At 36.3% G+C, this 17243-nt stretch overlaps 1 protein-coding gene across 6 annotated transcripts in view; it reads right to left on the bottom strand.

The window, feature by feature from the left end:
- The window catches only part of XIRP2 (xin actin binding repeat containing 2), a 351802-nt gene that overhangs the window by 112959 nt on the left and 221600 nt on the right, over nucleotides 1-17243 (bottom strand). For all 6 annotated transcript variants that reach the window (XM_026454147.2, XM_023188124.2, XM_023188120.2 and 3 more), the window contains one exon: nucleotides 12224-12377. In XM_026454147.2, coding sequence (XP_026309932.1) covers nucleotides 12224-12377 — 154 coding nt within the window. The remainder of the gene's footprint in view (nucleotides 1-12223; nucleotides 12378-17243) is intronic.

Raw genomic sequence — 17243 nt, 5'->3', positions numbered from 1 at the left:
TTCCTTCCTTCCTTCCTTCCTTCCTTCCTTCCTTCCTTCCTTCCTTCCTTCCTTCCTTCCTTCCTTCCTTCTTTCCCTCCCTCCCTCCCTCCTTCCTTCCTTCCTCCCTTCCTTCCTTCGTCTCTTTCTTTTTCTTTTCACTTTTGTCACCCACACTAGAGTGCAATGGTATGATCTCGACTCACCGCAACCTCCACCTCCCGGGTTCAAGCAACTCTCCTGCCTCAGCCTCCCACGTAGCTGGGATTACAGGTGCATGACACCACACCCAGCCAATATTTGTATTTTTAATAGAGATTGGGTTTCGCTATGTTGGCCAGGCTGGTCTCGAACTCCTGACTTCAGGTGATCCGCCTGCCTCGACCTCCCAAAGTGCTGAGAGTACAGTTGTGAGCCACCGTGCCCAGCCTCTTTTCCTTCTTTCTTTTGAAGTGTTCGTGGTTTCTATTTTTTCTCTAGTCCTTTAAAAGTTAATCACTGTATTTGTATTTTTTAATTTTTTACTCCTAAAACTTTAATGTAAATACTTAAACTGATGAAAGTGTAAAGTTGATCCTTTAATTTTTGCTCCTGAAGAATACTTGAGAATGGTTTGATTGATCATCTGCTTTCTGCGTTATGTTATTATTATTTGATATTTTAGTTCCAATTTGTTTTAAATCCCTGTGTCCAGCCTTAGGTCACTTATTCACTAGACGTCACAGAACTCAGAAGAGTCATTATTCTCACCATTACAGTTTATCACAGCCAATGCATACAGATTAATTAGCAAATGACAGACAAGCCATAGGGCAGAGTCTGAGAGAAACAAGACACAAATTCTAATTGTTCTCTCCCAGGAAAGTTCTATAAATGGTCCTACTTTAATTTTTTCACCAACGTGAGACAAAATGCATAAAGTATTACCAACCAGGGAAGCTCATTCTAGCCTTGTTGTCAACAACTTTTGCTGGAGGTTGTTCACACAAATATGGAGCATCTATGTGGCTGACCTTAGTTACTCATTCTCCATTCGCTCTCCCAGAGACCAAACTGACACATAATGGTCCAAGGCCCCCATCATAAATCACATATTCCGCATAAACAATCTGACCTGGGTAAGTGCCCCAGGTTCACAAAGACACTCTTATCAGGCCTGATATTACAGAGCTTGGAGGTTGTTTCCCAGGAGCTGGTTCAGAGACCAGTCTTTTGTTTGGAGATACAGGGTTTGCACATCCCAAGCCTGCTAAGTTAACCCTTTCCTCCATGCTGCCTACATTATTACTATTTTATATAGGTAGTTGGTTTGTTCAGATTTACCCATATATTCAGCAATTTCACTGGCCAATATTTTTTCTTCTATCTCAAACTACTTTTCCTGTGATATTGTTTGTTTCTGCTTAAGCATATTTCTAACAATTTCCTTTAATGAGGGTTTACTGATAGAAACCTCTTTGTTTTGGTTTGTTTTAACATGTGTGTATTTTGTCCTCATTCTTAAATTAAAATTTAGTTGGATATAAAATTGGAAGTCAAAAATTATTTATCTCACTATATTAAAAATATACCTTCACACTCTTCCAGATTCGATTTTTACTATTGAGCAGTTAGTTACCAGTTTGTCAATTTTCAAACTTAAATTCTTTTCTCTCTTTTAATTCTGTTTCTCTTTTCCTGTAATTCTGTCATACTATGTACTTTCACTCTTTTGTCTACAGGTATAGACTCTTTTTATTTACCATGACAGGTCTTCATTATGCATCCTGTATCTGAGAGTTAGGTCCTTTAAAATTCATTTCTATAAACTGTTTACTCATGTCTCTTTGAATATTTCCTTTCTTCCATTCTTTAACTTTAGGTTTTCAAGTAAGTATACATTAGAATCTTTAATGTGTCCTTCCTGCCTTTTAATCTTGCTTTCATATTTGCATAAATTTATTACACTGCTTTATATTCTCTATAATTAATTTCTTTTTCTTTTCTTTTGAGACAGAGTCTTCCTCTGTTACCGAGGCTAGAGTACAGTGGCACAATCTCAGCTCACTGCAACCTCCTGGATTCAAGAAATTCTCCTGCCTCAGCATCCCAAGTAGCTGGGACTACAGGCATGCACCACCATGCCCCGCTAATTTTTGTACTTTTTAGTAGAGACAGGGTTTCACCATGTTGGCCAGGCTGGTCTTGAACTCCTGACCTCAAGTGATCCACCTCCCTCGGCCTCCCAAAGTGCTGGGATTACAGGCGTGAGGCACTGTGCCTGGTTCTCTATAATTAATTTCTTTGAATTTATCTTCTAGGTCATTAATTCTCTCTTCAGCAATATACAATTAGTTGTATAACATATCTGCTGTGTTAAAAAAAAAAAAAACTTAATATTTTAAAAATTGTCTTCGCTTCTTTCCCAAATCTGACTGACTCTTGGTTTTTATATGTTGTTTCAATCTTTTATTTTTCATGATATACTTTTAAAAAATATTTTAATCCAACTCAATATCTTTTGAATTCATTTACAGTTTAATTCTGTGTTTGCATTTTCTATTGACTCTTGTTCATGGTGAATTATTTTCCTGTGTGTTTGTAAATTTTGGAATTTGTGTTAATGATCCACCGTTACAGATTGTGGTCCTACACAATGGCAATCTGAGAAGTGTGAAGGTGATTTGACTTTATTCCTGTCATATACTCTGCAGCATAAAGAATCTACAACAACCTTAAGTTAATTTCTCAGTTTGGGGCTCCCTGAATATTTCTGGCAGTATATTTTGTGTGTAATTCTGCATGCATGCACCCTTATGGAAGACTTTTTGCTCTGCTTCCTTCCAACATCCTGAGTTGCCAGTAAAAAGTTTGACTCCAATTTGACATTTGACATTCATTTCTTTTTTGGAATCATGCCCTTTTCCCATATCTGGGCATTTCTGGGATTTCATATTAATAAAGGATCAACGAAAAATTTTATTCTGTAATCTGACGGCATATGTTGCTACTTAATTCATTGGAACACTCTGGTCCATTTTATTTGACGGCTCCTACTATATATTTTTTCAGCTCTGAAAAGTAAAATTTTTCCCAATGACTTCTTTAATAATTCCCCTTCCTCTTTTCTTTCAATTCTGCTAATTGCACTCTTTCGTGAAATCAACAATTATTTCCCCTTCCATTTGGTGGGGAACATTTTTGAACTTCCATTTTAATTAATGCTGTCTTTAATTAGCTTAAAAAAGATGAGAATTTGCAGTAGGAGTGGGAATTGTAGATAACAAGAGTATAGAAATGAAGGGCTATAGTGGATTTAATGTTTAACACATGTAGTATATAGAATATTATTGCATATAGTGTTATTCATTATTTTCCATTAGGAATTATAATTATTTTAAAAACTATAGATAGAATAGATTATTCTTTGGCATGGCATTAGCAAAAAACACCAGGAATGAGCAAAGATAAGGTTATCTTTTGATGCAGTACAAGGATAGCAATTCAAATATCCACAGCAAACTGTCAAGAAAAACAGTTTCCAACTTCCAATGCAGCAGTTATTTAAACTCACCAGAATTCTTAACTTAATTCATTAAAAAGTATGGTTATCTGAACTTCCACTCATTGTCTAAGTTTTAATCTGAATTATTCTATGCAAAATCTAGGGACATTAAATTTTCTTAATAGTTTCCCACAAACAATGTAACTATGAAGCAATAGGCTTCATATTCTGATGCCATATCCCAAAAGGCAGTATGTCATTATTAGGGATGAAGAGTGAAGATATTTAAGCAATGAGTCAGAAGTATTGTGAAGTGATGACCTAAAAAAGATTTGAAGGTGATATATCAAGTTCTTCCCTGATGTGTATGGAAAGCAATGGTCTTACCACGTCACTAGAGAATGATTACATATCTCATAATAAATCAGAAACTATCTAGAATGTTAAGTGCGGAAATATTAAACAAAACAAACTATTAACAGAGTGAGTTCCCTATTGCGTTTGGCAAAATCTGATTTTTTTTTTAAAAGATGATCTTCAAAAAATAGAACAACTGGCTGTTTGTCTTAGCCAATACAAAGTTATGTGGTATTCTTCAAGAATTCCTGAGACCCTCTGGCTAGGACTATGTGTACTCTTGTGAGTCCTCATATACTATTTCATCAGTTAGGAAGTTGTAAATAAAGAATCATAACAGTGACATGCAGAATTTATTCATAGAACATTATTTTAGCCCTATCTCCATATTTATGGCTGTAGAAAAAGAGCCAAAAATAGAAACATGTGGCTCTTTGCAAATGTAACTTCTCAAAGACAAAAGTTTGTGTGTTATTATTATTTGTGTTTTCACATTTATTAGTAATATGTTATTCTTATATTGCTTTATGGGTATTATGTACTTTAAAGGGCATGTGAAATACATTAAAAAGAAATAAGAAATTATGTTTAAAAGTTAAAAATTTATAGCTAAATTTTATTTCATATAATGAAGTATTTCTAATATTAAATGTCTATAATGAATAATGTAGAGACAATAGACATTTTAAATAAAAGTATTTGGCTTAACTCTTGAAAATAAAAATACATTAAAAACTTTAAATATTTTGAAAATTGAATTTTAAAAAGTAACATTGCTAATTAGCTAATTTATGTAGTGTCTTTTTTTTTTCTATTCCCCATGTCTGAAATATCGGAAATATATAGGGTTTCTCTAGAATATTGTGTGTGTGTGTGTGTTTTTAACCATGGCAAAAAATCACCAAATATTTCACTCCTTTAATTGGCAAAAATTGTTAAAATATGTCAACAAGCATATTTTTCAGAAGGAACAAGTTTTTCCTTTTCATGCAAACCTGTCTTCCTAACCTGGCAGCTGAGTCTAATTAACCTCAGCTGGAATTGTTTCACTCATAGCTTAGAATATAGCACCAACTCTGGCCCCAGCTCAAGGGGCTATGAAGACATTAATTGAAATAAGCTGTTAAGCATCAAACATATGGAAGTGCCCCTGTTTTCTTCCAAATTGCTTACTTTCCGTATCCCTTCACGGTTTTGCTGGATCTACTTGGAATTTCCACCCTTTCTCCTATCCCTCCTTCCACACATGCCTTCTTTCTCTTCTTGGTCAACTCCCAGTCATGCTTCACAAACACTTTAAAAACTCAGCATTTCTATGAAGCATCTGTGGGCCCACGGACATATGTAGTTGCTTCCTGTATCTTTTACTGTAGCACTGTTCATCTCCTAGCGTTGACATTTGTTTATGAACCTGCCACCTTCCTTAAACGATAAGCTACTTAGGGTCAGGGTCTGTGTCTTCACATACCTATATCCCCAGTGCCAAGCGCAGGGCCAGGTCCATAGTTCCTGTTCAGTAAATATTTGCTGAATTTATAGATTTTACTACTGCTCCCATTCTGTGTTTGCCTCTGATACCGAAAAGAATTCATTAGTAACTGAATTCTAGCTACTTATCAAAAGCTTCATAAAACTGCTTTATTTTTCCCACTTCTCTTCCTGCCTTTGTTTCTCCATTCCTGTCTCTCTCCATCTTTTGCTCTCTCTCTTCATCCTTCCCTCCCTCCCTTCCTCTCTCCTTTCCTTCTTTCCATTTTTTCAAAACCACTGCCCCAGAACACTGAGTTTTTTTTAGCCATGCCCTAATCCTTAGTGACTGGGCTTTTTATTCTTAAATTCAGTCTTGCTAGGATTGTATCACCAATACCTGTCATCAAACTTCTCTGGCATAGCACCTTCTGCACTTGTGAACTTCTAACGTCTTTATTTTGGAACACTGACAGTCACATGAGCCATGCCAACCTGAATAGATACATGGAGTCATGAACTCAGTTTAAGAAGTGGGATTCTTGTATTTCACCTTTGTACTGACATTCTAATTTCAAACCCATTAGGTAACACGAGTTCCATGTACCTTTCTTTCTTCTTCTTCTTTTTTTTTTTTTTTTTTTTTTGTGACGGAGCCTTGCTCTGTCACCAGGCTGGAGTGCAGTGGCACAATCTCGGCTCACTGCAACCTCCATCTCCCGGGTTCAAACCATTCTCCTGCCTCAGCCTCCTGAGTAGCTGGAACAAGAGGTGCATGCCACTACGCCCAGCTAATTTTTGTAGTTTTAGTAGAGACGGGGTTTCACTATGTTGGCCAGGCTGATCTCAAACTCCTGACCTCATGATCCGCCCACCTCGGCCTCCCCAAGTTTTGGGATTACAGGCGTGTACCTTTCTTAGAATAACAAATTCCTGGTTTGGCTCTCATGTGTGGGTTCCAAGCCTTCAGTCAGCCCTGTGGTTCTACCTGAACTTTTTGCCCTCTGCTCTTCTTTCTTGGCCTATTCCCTGTAGAACAGAATAGAACAATACCAGAGATCCACAAGGTGCAGACTGATAAACCAGGGTAGCAGTGGTTCCACACGCTTCCCACTGGTGAGAGTGGCAAGATATGAGGATTTGACTGCTGTATGTTTCCTCTATCTTCAAGTGACTGCAAAAACCCTGCAATACAGTTGCTCCAATTAGAGGGCCTGGGATCAGAGAACATTCTGCCTCAAATCTTAAGCAATACATTTGCCTTTAACAAAATATAACTATGTATATTTTCTTTTTTATATTTTGATTTTGAGACAGGGTCTCACTCTGTCACTTGGGCTGGAGTGCAGTGGCATGATCTTAGCTAACTGTAGCCTTGAACTCCAGGGCTCCTCCTGCCTTAGCCTCCCTGGTAGCTGGGTCTACAGATGTGTGCCGCAAGCCCAGCTAATTTTTTATTTTTTTGTAGAGATGGAGAGTTGCTATGTTGCCCAAGCTGGTCTTGAACACTTGACCTCAAGCAATCCTCCTTCCTCGGCCTCCCAAAGCACTGAGAATATTTACTTATTTAAGTCTTTGTTTAAATGTCACCTTCCCATGTGGCTGATTCTCACCATCCTAATTAAAATTACAAATTTCCATCATGCACCATTCCCTCTATCCTGACCTATGTTTTCTACAGCACTTGCTGTCTTCTGATGTATCATTTACTTCTTCATTATTTTATCATCCAATGTATGTATTCGCTATTACAAAATATGCTCCATGGGCAGAATTTTTTCTTTTTCTTTTTGTCTTTTATTCATTGATGTCTCCAAGTACTTAGAATAGTACCTGGCACAAATAGGCACTCAATACATATTTGCTTGATGAATGAACAGATGAATGGGCAAATGAAACAGCACATCAAAAATATTTGGTAGAAATATGTACACATTTCTGACATTCTACAATCAGAATATTAAAAATAATATATTTAGTTTTTTCCAATTTCAGGGTAGTAAAGTGAATGAATTATTTTTTAAAGGTATACTTAAATTTGTTGCTATCTTTCTTTGATGGCCTCATGTTTTAAAATTAAATATGACCATGTGCAAGCTCAAAATGAGTTCCTGGGATTTTGGAAATTTTCCAGCGTTCCAAGGTGCTGATTTATAGTTACCACGTGAACGACCTCATGAATAGACCTTTCATTACATATTCCTCAGAATAGCAAACTCCCAGCTGCCCCTTCCTACTGGGCCATGACTTAACTCTGGAATGTGTTTTGACTCACTGACTATAATAGTGACTAAAAGGAACATGTGGGAGTCATCAAAAATCTGCAGGTGGACCCGACTTTAAGAAAGAGAAACACTTAATTGGGTAAGCAGATCAATTAGAGATGATTACTGATATAAAAAATAGATTATTTTACAAGGCCATCACCATAGAACTGTTTTAGATGGTGATCCACTGACGATATTTTTCCTAATGCAATGTCTCCTATATGAACTAAAATAACATTATTTGGGGCATGAAATAAGGTAGAGTAGGTAGGGAAGCAAGTCTGCAAGCAGAAGCGAGTGCTGGTAGTCCTGGGTCCACCATCGTGTATCCGGAGACCAGGTGTCGATAGTGTTAGCTGGAACTATTCTATGATTAAATGTCTGATTTACTTATAAGTTTCCAAAGAAGCCCTTCCTGTTTTATTAAAGAAATGGTGCTGTTAATTTTAAAGTAGCCTATTGCTCCATTTCATTTAACTTTGTTAATCTCAGGTATTTAGAAAAAGGTTTGCTTCTGACCTGAGGGGATTCATATTACCAAGACAATGAAGCTCTAGAAAAGATGTTATGGGGTGGGCGGGGGGGTGGGTGGGGGGGAAGCAAAGCCTCACAGTAGTATTTCTGTTTCTATGATAAAACTATTGCTTTATCAGCACATTGAAAAGGGAACACAGTTGAAATTATATTTTTCTTAATTTTATTACTAGAAAATACTAAAGAGAGGAGATCGGTCCCAGTTCTCGAAGGCAACTTTTTAATATGTGAATTATTGCTATTTACCTTTTATCTGTTTTGCCAACATGAATTCTCTTTCTGCTTATCCACATACATTTTAATAAAGGTAAATTAGCAGGTAGAGGATCACTTAAAATGAATAGTTAGTATCTGAATCAACTCTTATGAAAGGGTGGACAGTTAGCTCATGGGACAAATGTCAGCTTCCAATATCATGACAATTTACATGTACATTACTTAAAATTCAATGAAATTAGCAATTATGTTGGTCAGCTGCACTAGCTACTTTTTAATTGCGTAATAGCCACATGTGGCTAGTCGTTACCATATTGGATTGCACAGATATAGGACACTTCTATTATCATTATCACAGAAGTTTCTTTCGGACATCATTACTCTAAAATGTCTGATTTTAAACAAAAAAATAAGATATGTAAATGTCAGTCACACAAATACATATATTATACATACTTCAGTATCTTAGAAACATTAATGACCGGAAGGATCCCCTCATGTAAAGAGCAGTAGAAAACGGAAACAACAGAAGTTCAGTTTGTTTTGTGAAACCTGCCAGAGGAGATGAATGGCCATTATAAGAATAAAGAATGAATTTAGTTTTAATCGAGCAGAATAAAAAGAGAAAGGCAGTAGGTAATTTCCAAGGCTTATTGCAAAAGCCTTGAAAAAGTGACTTTGAATATATATTTCATCTTTTGGCATTTTACATGTTGATGACTTAGAAGATTAAAATTAAAATTATGAGTTAGAGAATAAAAGTGAAGAGCAGACAATTGGCATATTAAAAAATCCCAAGTCATATAAATTTGATGCACATGACCCATTCAATTCTACTATTTGAAGTATTCCTTGATCCAGAGTTTTTCAGCAGAAAGAGTAGATTTACAAATCATATATATATATATATTTTTGAGATATAGTCTCGCTCTGTTGCCCAGACTGGAGTGCAGTGGTGCCATCTCGGCTCACTGCAGCCTCCACCTGCCAGGTTCAAGCAATTCTCCTGCCTCAGTCTCCCGAGTAGCTGGGATTACAGGCACTCACTATCATGCCCAGCTAATTTTTGTAATTTTTAGTAGAGATGGGGTTTTACCATGTTGGTCAGAGCTGGTCTCAAACTCCTGACTCCTGATTTACTCACCTTGGCCTCCCAAAACGCTGGGATTACAGGCATGAGTGACTACGCCCGACCCAACAAATCAGATTTTTATATTAGTATAATACAATTAATCAAATCATTTACACTGATTGATTTCTTTTCTTTCATATCCCATCATTTTCAAATTACCCACATTTGTCAAATTATGGATTTGCTATGCTCGACATTTAATGTCATATGATCTAAGTCTTCCTAGAATCATTTTAACAACTGTTAGAGTGTATTTCCAAGAAAATGTGAATGGAATGCACCAACATGCACACAGGAGCACTATGGTTTACTTGACACCAATACATAAGTGAGGAAATGGAGTAAATAAAATAGAAGTGGTGAGAGTAATTGTCCACAAACTGGGAACCTGGGAGTGGCTCGTCAGGCATAAAAAGAAAAGCTGGGGAAAATCATAGCACCTTTCTGTGCTGTTCTGGTCCTGCAGTTGAGGATATTGGAGTGGAAATAATCTGACAAGCATTGCTAGTTCTGTCCTGGAATGTAGTTATCAATTCACACTGTTTACTAAATTTTAAATATGCAGGATATTAGGTAGTTGCACTTAAATTATCTATTATAAGTGTAATTTAAAAAATCTACTGTTTTTCATATTACTACAAATAAATACTGCCTGAATATGAAACTCTTATGGCTAGCTAAAATGTTTAACTAATATATAAGGCTGTCGCAGTCACTCATACAAGTCGCAGTCACTCATATAATTGTGTAAACTCTGAAATCTTTCAGTTATCACACTTTATTTAGAAACAAGTGTTTATCTTTTTGGAATAAAATAAATCTTTATAGCAAAACAGCAATATCAAAATGCTCTTGTTTTGTAGGTTTTGTCCAGTTCAATTTGCATGCTGTCCAAGTTAACTAAATTAAGTATTAAAATAGTTTATTATTGTTCCAACAGAGATAGAAATTTGGGGACCTGTGAAAGAATGAAAAGGATCCCATAATGAAAGAATTTTGTTTCTTTTAAATGTATTGATACATAGGAATTAGAGTTCTTGTGCAATATACAGATAAAATGAAATTAAAATTGCTGCTATGTTCATCCATCTTGCAGATGCAATTTTCCCACCTTGTGTTTGCAAGTTTACTTCTTGTTATTGTCAGTGTAACTGGAAATGTGTATTTGAGGTTATTTTTAAATTTAAGTCATATCTTGACAGTAAATAGTGGTTACACTCCAGAATACTTTTTCTAAGCTTTTAAAATAAAGAGGCCTTTGAAAACCTTTGCATGGAAATCAAAGAAAACACAGACGAGGAGAAATAAGATGTGATGAGTGGAGTTAATTATCTCGTGTAAGTTCGATCAGTTTGCCAAACTCATTTTTGCCTCCCTATGCTAAGCTCTCCACAGGAAAGAATCATCAGAATATAAATCATTCCTTGAAGCTTCTCTTTTCTTGGCCTCTGCTAATCTAATTCTTTTGCATTCAGCCAAGTGCCCATAAAGTTTAATCACAGGCCAGAAATATGTAGAGTAAACTCCTCAAGACTGATACTAATCATATTAGGATATTAATTGGGCATACCAAAATGAATTGAAAGTGAAAAAGAGATTGAAATCTCAATTTACATGTATTTAGAAATCCATGCCCAGGCCATCATTAGCAAACTCCCCTTCACTGTTCCTACACCTGCCTCCCACTCCAAATTACATCCTTACACCAAACGGAATCAGAATGGGCTGAACTACATGTAAATTCCCCGGAAAATCAGTCTGTTCTGTCACAGTGTACAGCTTCTCAAACTTTAATGTGCACATGAATCATTTGAGGATCCTGTTACAAGCAGATTCTGATTTAGTAGAACTGATGTGGGGCTGAGGTTCTGCATGTCTAATAAGCCTCCAGGTGATACTGATGCGCTGATTCGCAAACAGCTTTTTTAAAGTTTTAAAGCAGAGTACTATTTGCTTTTCCAAATTGTGAACTGTAATATTCCAAAGACTTTCCACATTGCTCACATGGACTGGTGACTTAACAGTTTGCTACAAATATTCCAAATGATATCTTAAAATTTGTACTAATTATGATCTCTAGCACCACAAACACTACAATAGACATTAGTTGGTTAAAGAGGAAAAATCCAGAATGTGCCTAATCAGAAATGATAAATAAGATCTGTATTTTCCAATAAATTTTTTATATTTTTCATGTCTGTCATTGCTGAAAATGATATTAATAGTGTGATTTCTAACATATGAGCTATTAACTTTTTAATGATATTTGTAAAGCATTAATCAAATTTATAAGGTTCTGTCTAAAATGTAACACTCTTATGTCGCTTTGTATTCCAAATTCATTATGCAAGTTTAGTTTGTCTGAAAAGGAGATGCTTAAGGCATCTTGTTTTTTATTTATTTTGCTACTGATAGCTACTCCTAGCTTATTCTTTTGTTACCCACAGACAGAAAGACAAGTATGTTTTCCTTTTATTTTCACAAAAAGAAAAGTCAGATTATGGTCAGGTACATTGTTTCAAACTTCTAATACTGAAAATGCTTGTTGTACCGGTTTACAGTCAATTAAAATATATTCTATTTAGTTTTTAAAAACTAATTAAAATATAATAAGGATAGAAGTATTTATAAATACCTCTATTTTTCCTAAATTGTGTTTCCTAAACTATATGCAGTCATTATTTTCCTTACTAATTTTTAAACAAACCCCTCCTATATTTTATTTATTAACCACTCATGTTGTACGAGGTATGATCTCAAGAAAGTGTATCAAAATGCTACGCTAACCTTCAAAGATGCGGCTGTGACCACTCTCAGGTGACATCTTGTCACAAGATGTTTCCTCGCCTTTCTTGTCTGAGTCTTTCACAGAATCCTCCAGCTGGCTCCCAGGGTGACTCTTAAAAGCTGGCGAGCACAAACTTCGCTCAATTTCCACTTCCTGTTAGAAGACATGAAAGGTGTGTATGTTAAAAGCTATCAGTAGGAAACAGATGTGTTTTTTAGGGGAGTTAGAAGGCAGGAGTGAGAGAGGGAGGGAGTTTCTCTCATGAGTGATGTTTTCCAATATGCTTCGGGTAAAATTTTGATAACTTCGCCAAGAACTGCAAACATACATCTGAACGCTTAGTTTACTTTTCTGCCACTGGTTCCACTTCTGAATTAGCCTTCCTTTCATGTGTGTGTGTTTTTTTCTCTCATAAAAGAGAGAGTGGAAATAAGGGTCACAATACAACATAATATATGTTAATGGATGCAACTTTCTAGGCCTGAGAAATGTTGATGAGGGACTTTCAAAAAACAGCAATGTATCAACATTATATGCTGAAGACAGAAGGAAATGAGTTTTTTTAATGTCATGCTCACCCTATAATAATAACCTTAGCAATTATAGAGTTCCCCAATTACAAATCCATTCAGCCAGCATACAGTGAGTACAGTTTTTCAATTCATAAAGATTATGAAATTACTTCTTGAGATAGTAATTTAAAGGTGAAGAGCTAAAAGATTCCCAGAGAAAGGAAGTATAAAGGATATTTCCAACATAGAAAGTCTAGCATTCCTTATTGTATAGGCCGAGTAATGTAATCAAATAAAACAAACCAAGCCAAATAGACTAAATATTTTGAATAAAAAGTTGCAAAAAGTAAGTAAATGACCCAAGACAGTTCAAGAAGCAAAAGTCTAATTTTTATTAGGTCAAGTAATATGTCGAAAATGTTTTCAACAGCTATGCCTAAGTTAAAGATTTTCATACAGGAGGTCACACAGTAGTCTCCCTGTAACTGCAGTTTTGGTTTCTGCAGTTTTATTTATCTGCGGTCCACAATATGAAATGAAAAATTCCAGAAATAAACTATTTATAAATTTTAAATTGCATGCTGTTCTGAGGATCACTCCATCTGCCCAGGACATGAGTCATCAGTTTGTTTGTCCATACTACCAACCATGATTCACTTAGAAGCCGTCTTGGTTATCAGATGGACTATTATAGTATTGCAGTGCTTGTGGTCAAATCACTCTTAGTTAACCTTTATTACAGCATAGTGTTTTAGTTAGTCTATTTTATTATTAGTTATTGTTGTGAATCTCTTACTGTGCTAAATTTAAAAGTTAAACTTTATTATAGGTATATATGTGTAGGATAACATAGTATACATAGGGTTCGGTACTATCTGTGGTTTTAGGCATCCACAAGGGGCCTTGTAACATGACCCCCATGGATAAGGGGGGGCTACCGTATTTTTCTAAACAGCGATTCAGATGATGATGTCAGTAATTGTTTTTCACTTTTGTTACCTCTTAAGTACACAGACATGAGTGAGTCAAGTTTGAGAGACAGCTAAAAGCTTTGAAACATTTCTTAGAGTAGACACATTTTCTATGTCTTTGCTATGGTTAGAAAAGTTTTTCAATTTATATATAATATATACACACATGCAAATATATATATACATATATGACATGTACATAACAAGTATATATGAAGATATATATTCACACAAATATATAATATATACATACACATGAATATACATGAGTATATATTCATATATATGAATATATTCACTATGTATATGTGTGTACATACATTTATTACAAATGTTTGTATATATACATATACACACATATATATAAAATCACTAGAAATATTGGTAACTGGTAATCATATCATCTTTAGATACTCCCAAAAAATATTTGATGTATGCTGTCTTCATTAGAGTGAACTTTAACTGAAACTAAAAACAACTGCAGGAGAAAAATAGAGAAAAAGAACTTGCCATTTTTTTCGGGGCATTGCCTTTAACATATGTGTTTCCAACTATTACAAAAAATCCATATGTTCATAATTTGTAGTGAGGTATAATGCTGTTGAGACACAGTGTCAGTCATGCCACGACATGTGGCACGAGTATAACATCCTTCACTGAGTTCATTCTGGTGTCCTCTCCACTGTCCTGGAAGGTGACTGCTATGACATGAACACATTATGTTTGCTTGTTTTGTTTCAGCAATTTTATCCAACTGCTAGCATGGCAAAAACAAGATGAGATAAATAGAAGGTGCAGATGCCTACAAAGTTGTGATTTTTGTTAGGAAAATCTATGTTTTGGTAAAAGGTGGAATACTGAACGTGGTCCATGGACTGAGACTGATGATATTAAGGAATAATTTGTTTCATATACCTACATGGAAATGTGATTTGATTAAATTTCAGCTGGTGATGACATTAACTTATACTATATTGGTATTCTCATTCTGGAATTTACAAGTATCAAGAGTGCATCTTGTATGGAGGCAGTAAGGAACAATCCACATGTGGTGGACCTATTTTCAAGCCCTAGTCATCACATCAAAGTCATTCTGAGGCAAGTTCTTCAGGGCCTGGCAAGGGGTAAGGAGGCAGCTGTGTAGAGATGTAAAAGAGCTTCTTGGATGAGGCTGAATTGAGCTCTCTCCAATCAAAGCAGTGATCTGCTTTAATCTCTAGTAATCTGTTTTATACACTGTACTTCCACAAAAGATTTACTTTGAGTAAAAATCTATAGGCTTAAACAAATGTGTAAAACACCAGTTTAGAAGGAACAAATGCAGCATTTCACAATGAGAAAGTTGGATTCAAGCCCTCCCTTGGCTACTAATTAGCTTTGTGGCCTTGATTAAGTCACTTGCCATTTCTAGGACTAAGTTTTCTCAAATGTTCTTGGAAGAGATTTGGTTATTGAACGCCTAATGTTCAACAATCAACTACTGGTGGTATAATTTTTTTTAAAATAAAATAAAGAAATATTTTTCACCTTTTGTGGCTTCCAGTCTAGTGAAGAAGGCAAATAGTAACGAAGCCCGGGAGTCAGTATTAAACATGCAACTCTAATGCTGAGTGTCTCAATGGGGGAATTAACTCAGTGAGAAAGAGAGAGCCGTGCACAGGGCTCTCCTGGGGAAATGACCTTCAGCTGATATTTGAAGAATGAATGGGGCTTAATTACCCGAAGAGCTTTCCAGGTGAAGACAATATATGCAAATGTCCTGGACTGGGAGGGAGGCCAGAGCATAGAGTAGGTGGGAGCAGGGAGGCTGAAAGAAAACACATAGTGCTGGATGGCCTGCAGAGACAGGCCGGGACCAGATCACAAAGGCCTGCAGCACTGTATTTACTTTTTTGGTCTTAGCTCAATGGGAAGTTACTGAATGTTTTTAAGTGTGTGTGTGTATGTGTGTGTGTGTATACACGTGCACGCATGACGTAATCGGATCTGCCATGTGAAAAGTGCAGTCTAACTCCAGAACATGATTTCTCAATCTTGTCACTGTTATCTGAACCAGATAATTCTTTGTTGTTAGGACCTTATTCTGTGCATGGTAGGCTGTTTGACAGCCTTCCTGGTCTCTATCCACTAGATGCCAGGAGCATTTGTCCCTGGCTCTGGAGTCATAACTATTAAAAGTGGGTTCACACATTGCAAAATCTCCTGTGGGGAGCAAAGTCACTGCTGGTGAAGAGCCACTACTCCAGACTGGGTTAGAGTAGAAGGTTACAATACATGTGGAAAGAGCACTTACGATAGCAGTACTGCAGGCAAGTGATGATGATCTTAAAGAAAGAATGGTGATGGAGATCGCCAGAAGTGAACCAAGTTGAAAGCTACTTAGGAGGTTAAACTTTCAAAGCTTGGTAATGGATTGAATCAGAAGTTTGAGAAAGATAGAGAGAGGAGGGGAGAGACAGAATGACAGAGAGAGAGAGAGAGAATGGGAGAGAATTTAATTTTTCTCTATGGCATGCACAGCAAAATGGATTGTGATGCTATTAAATGATGTCAAAATATCAGATAAAGGCTGGTTTGAGGGAGATGATAGATCATGAGTTGGGTAGCAAGATGTCCAAAAGGCAGCTGGATGTGTAGCCCTGGAGCTTAGAGGAGAGGTCCAAACTGAACAACAAATTTAAGTCATCTGCCTTCCATGGTAATTGAAACAACAGGCTTGAATGAACTTGCTTACGGGCAGAGTATATAAAATGTGATGCAGAGTGAGTGAGTCCAGAACCAAGCCTTGAAAAATGCCAAGATTAAATGTATGGCAGAGGAGAAAAATCAGAATCAGAACAATATTGAACTTGCATTGAAAGTATTAATTTGAAGAGGATTAAAATATATCTTGAGTTGAGCAACATGGATGTCAACAGTTGAGCAAAATTGCTTCATTGGAAGTACAAAGGTTCGAAGGCAATTTGAAGTGGGTGAGAGAGTGGCTGGGAGATGGTGAATGGAGCTCACTTACTGAAAATTTCAATGTTAATGTGGATGGGAGGAATAGAGCAGTAACTTGAGAGAGATGTGTTTTGTTTGTTTTAAAGGAAGAGTTTTGCATACTTTGAAAAGCTAACTCAAATGATTTAATGAGATGGAGATGCTGACCTATACAAGAGAGCAGGAACAATCAGTGAAGGAAAATTCCTGAGAAGGTCAAGAGGATGGAACGCAAAGCATGGATAGAAATATAGCCCGAAGGCAGCATAACTGAAAACATTCCTGTTCTCACTGAGGGGAAGGAGGGTCAAATTAATGCAGATATAGGTGATTTGCATGCTTGGTTGCTTGAAGATAAGAACCCAGTGTGGCACTATTCACAATAGCAAAGACTTGGAATCAACCCAAATGTCCATCAGTGACAGACTGGATTAAGAAAATGTGGCACATATACACCATGGAATACTATGCAGCCATAAAAAAAGGATGAGTTTGCGTCCTTTGTAGGGACATGGATGCAGCTGGAAACCATCATTCTTAGCAAACTATCACAC

Source organism: Piliocolobus tephrosceles, chromosome 11 (assembly GCF_002776525.5).
Source record: "Piliocolobus tephrosceles isolate RC106 chromosome 11, ASM277652v3, whole genome shotgun sequence".
NCBI classification, from domain to species: domain Eukaryota; kingdom Metazoa; phylum Chordata; class Mammalia; order Primates; family Cercopithecidae; genus Piliocolobus; species Piliocolobus tephrosceles.
The sequence above is the reverse complement of the archived record's forward strand: the minus strand, read 5'-3'. Positions and strand labels throughout refer to the sequence as shown.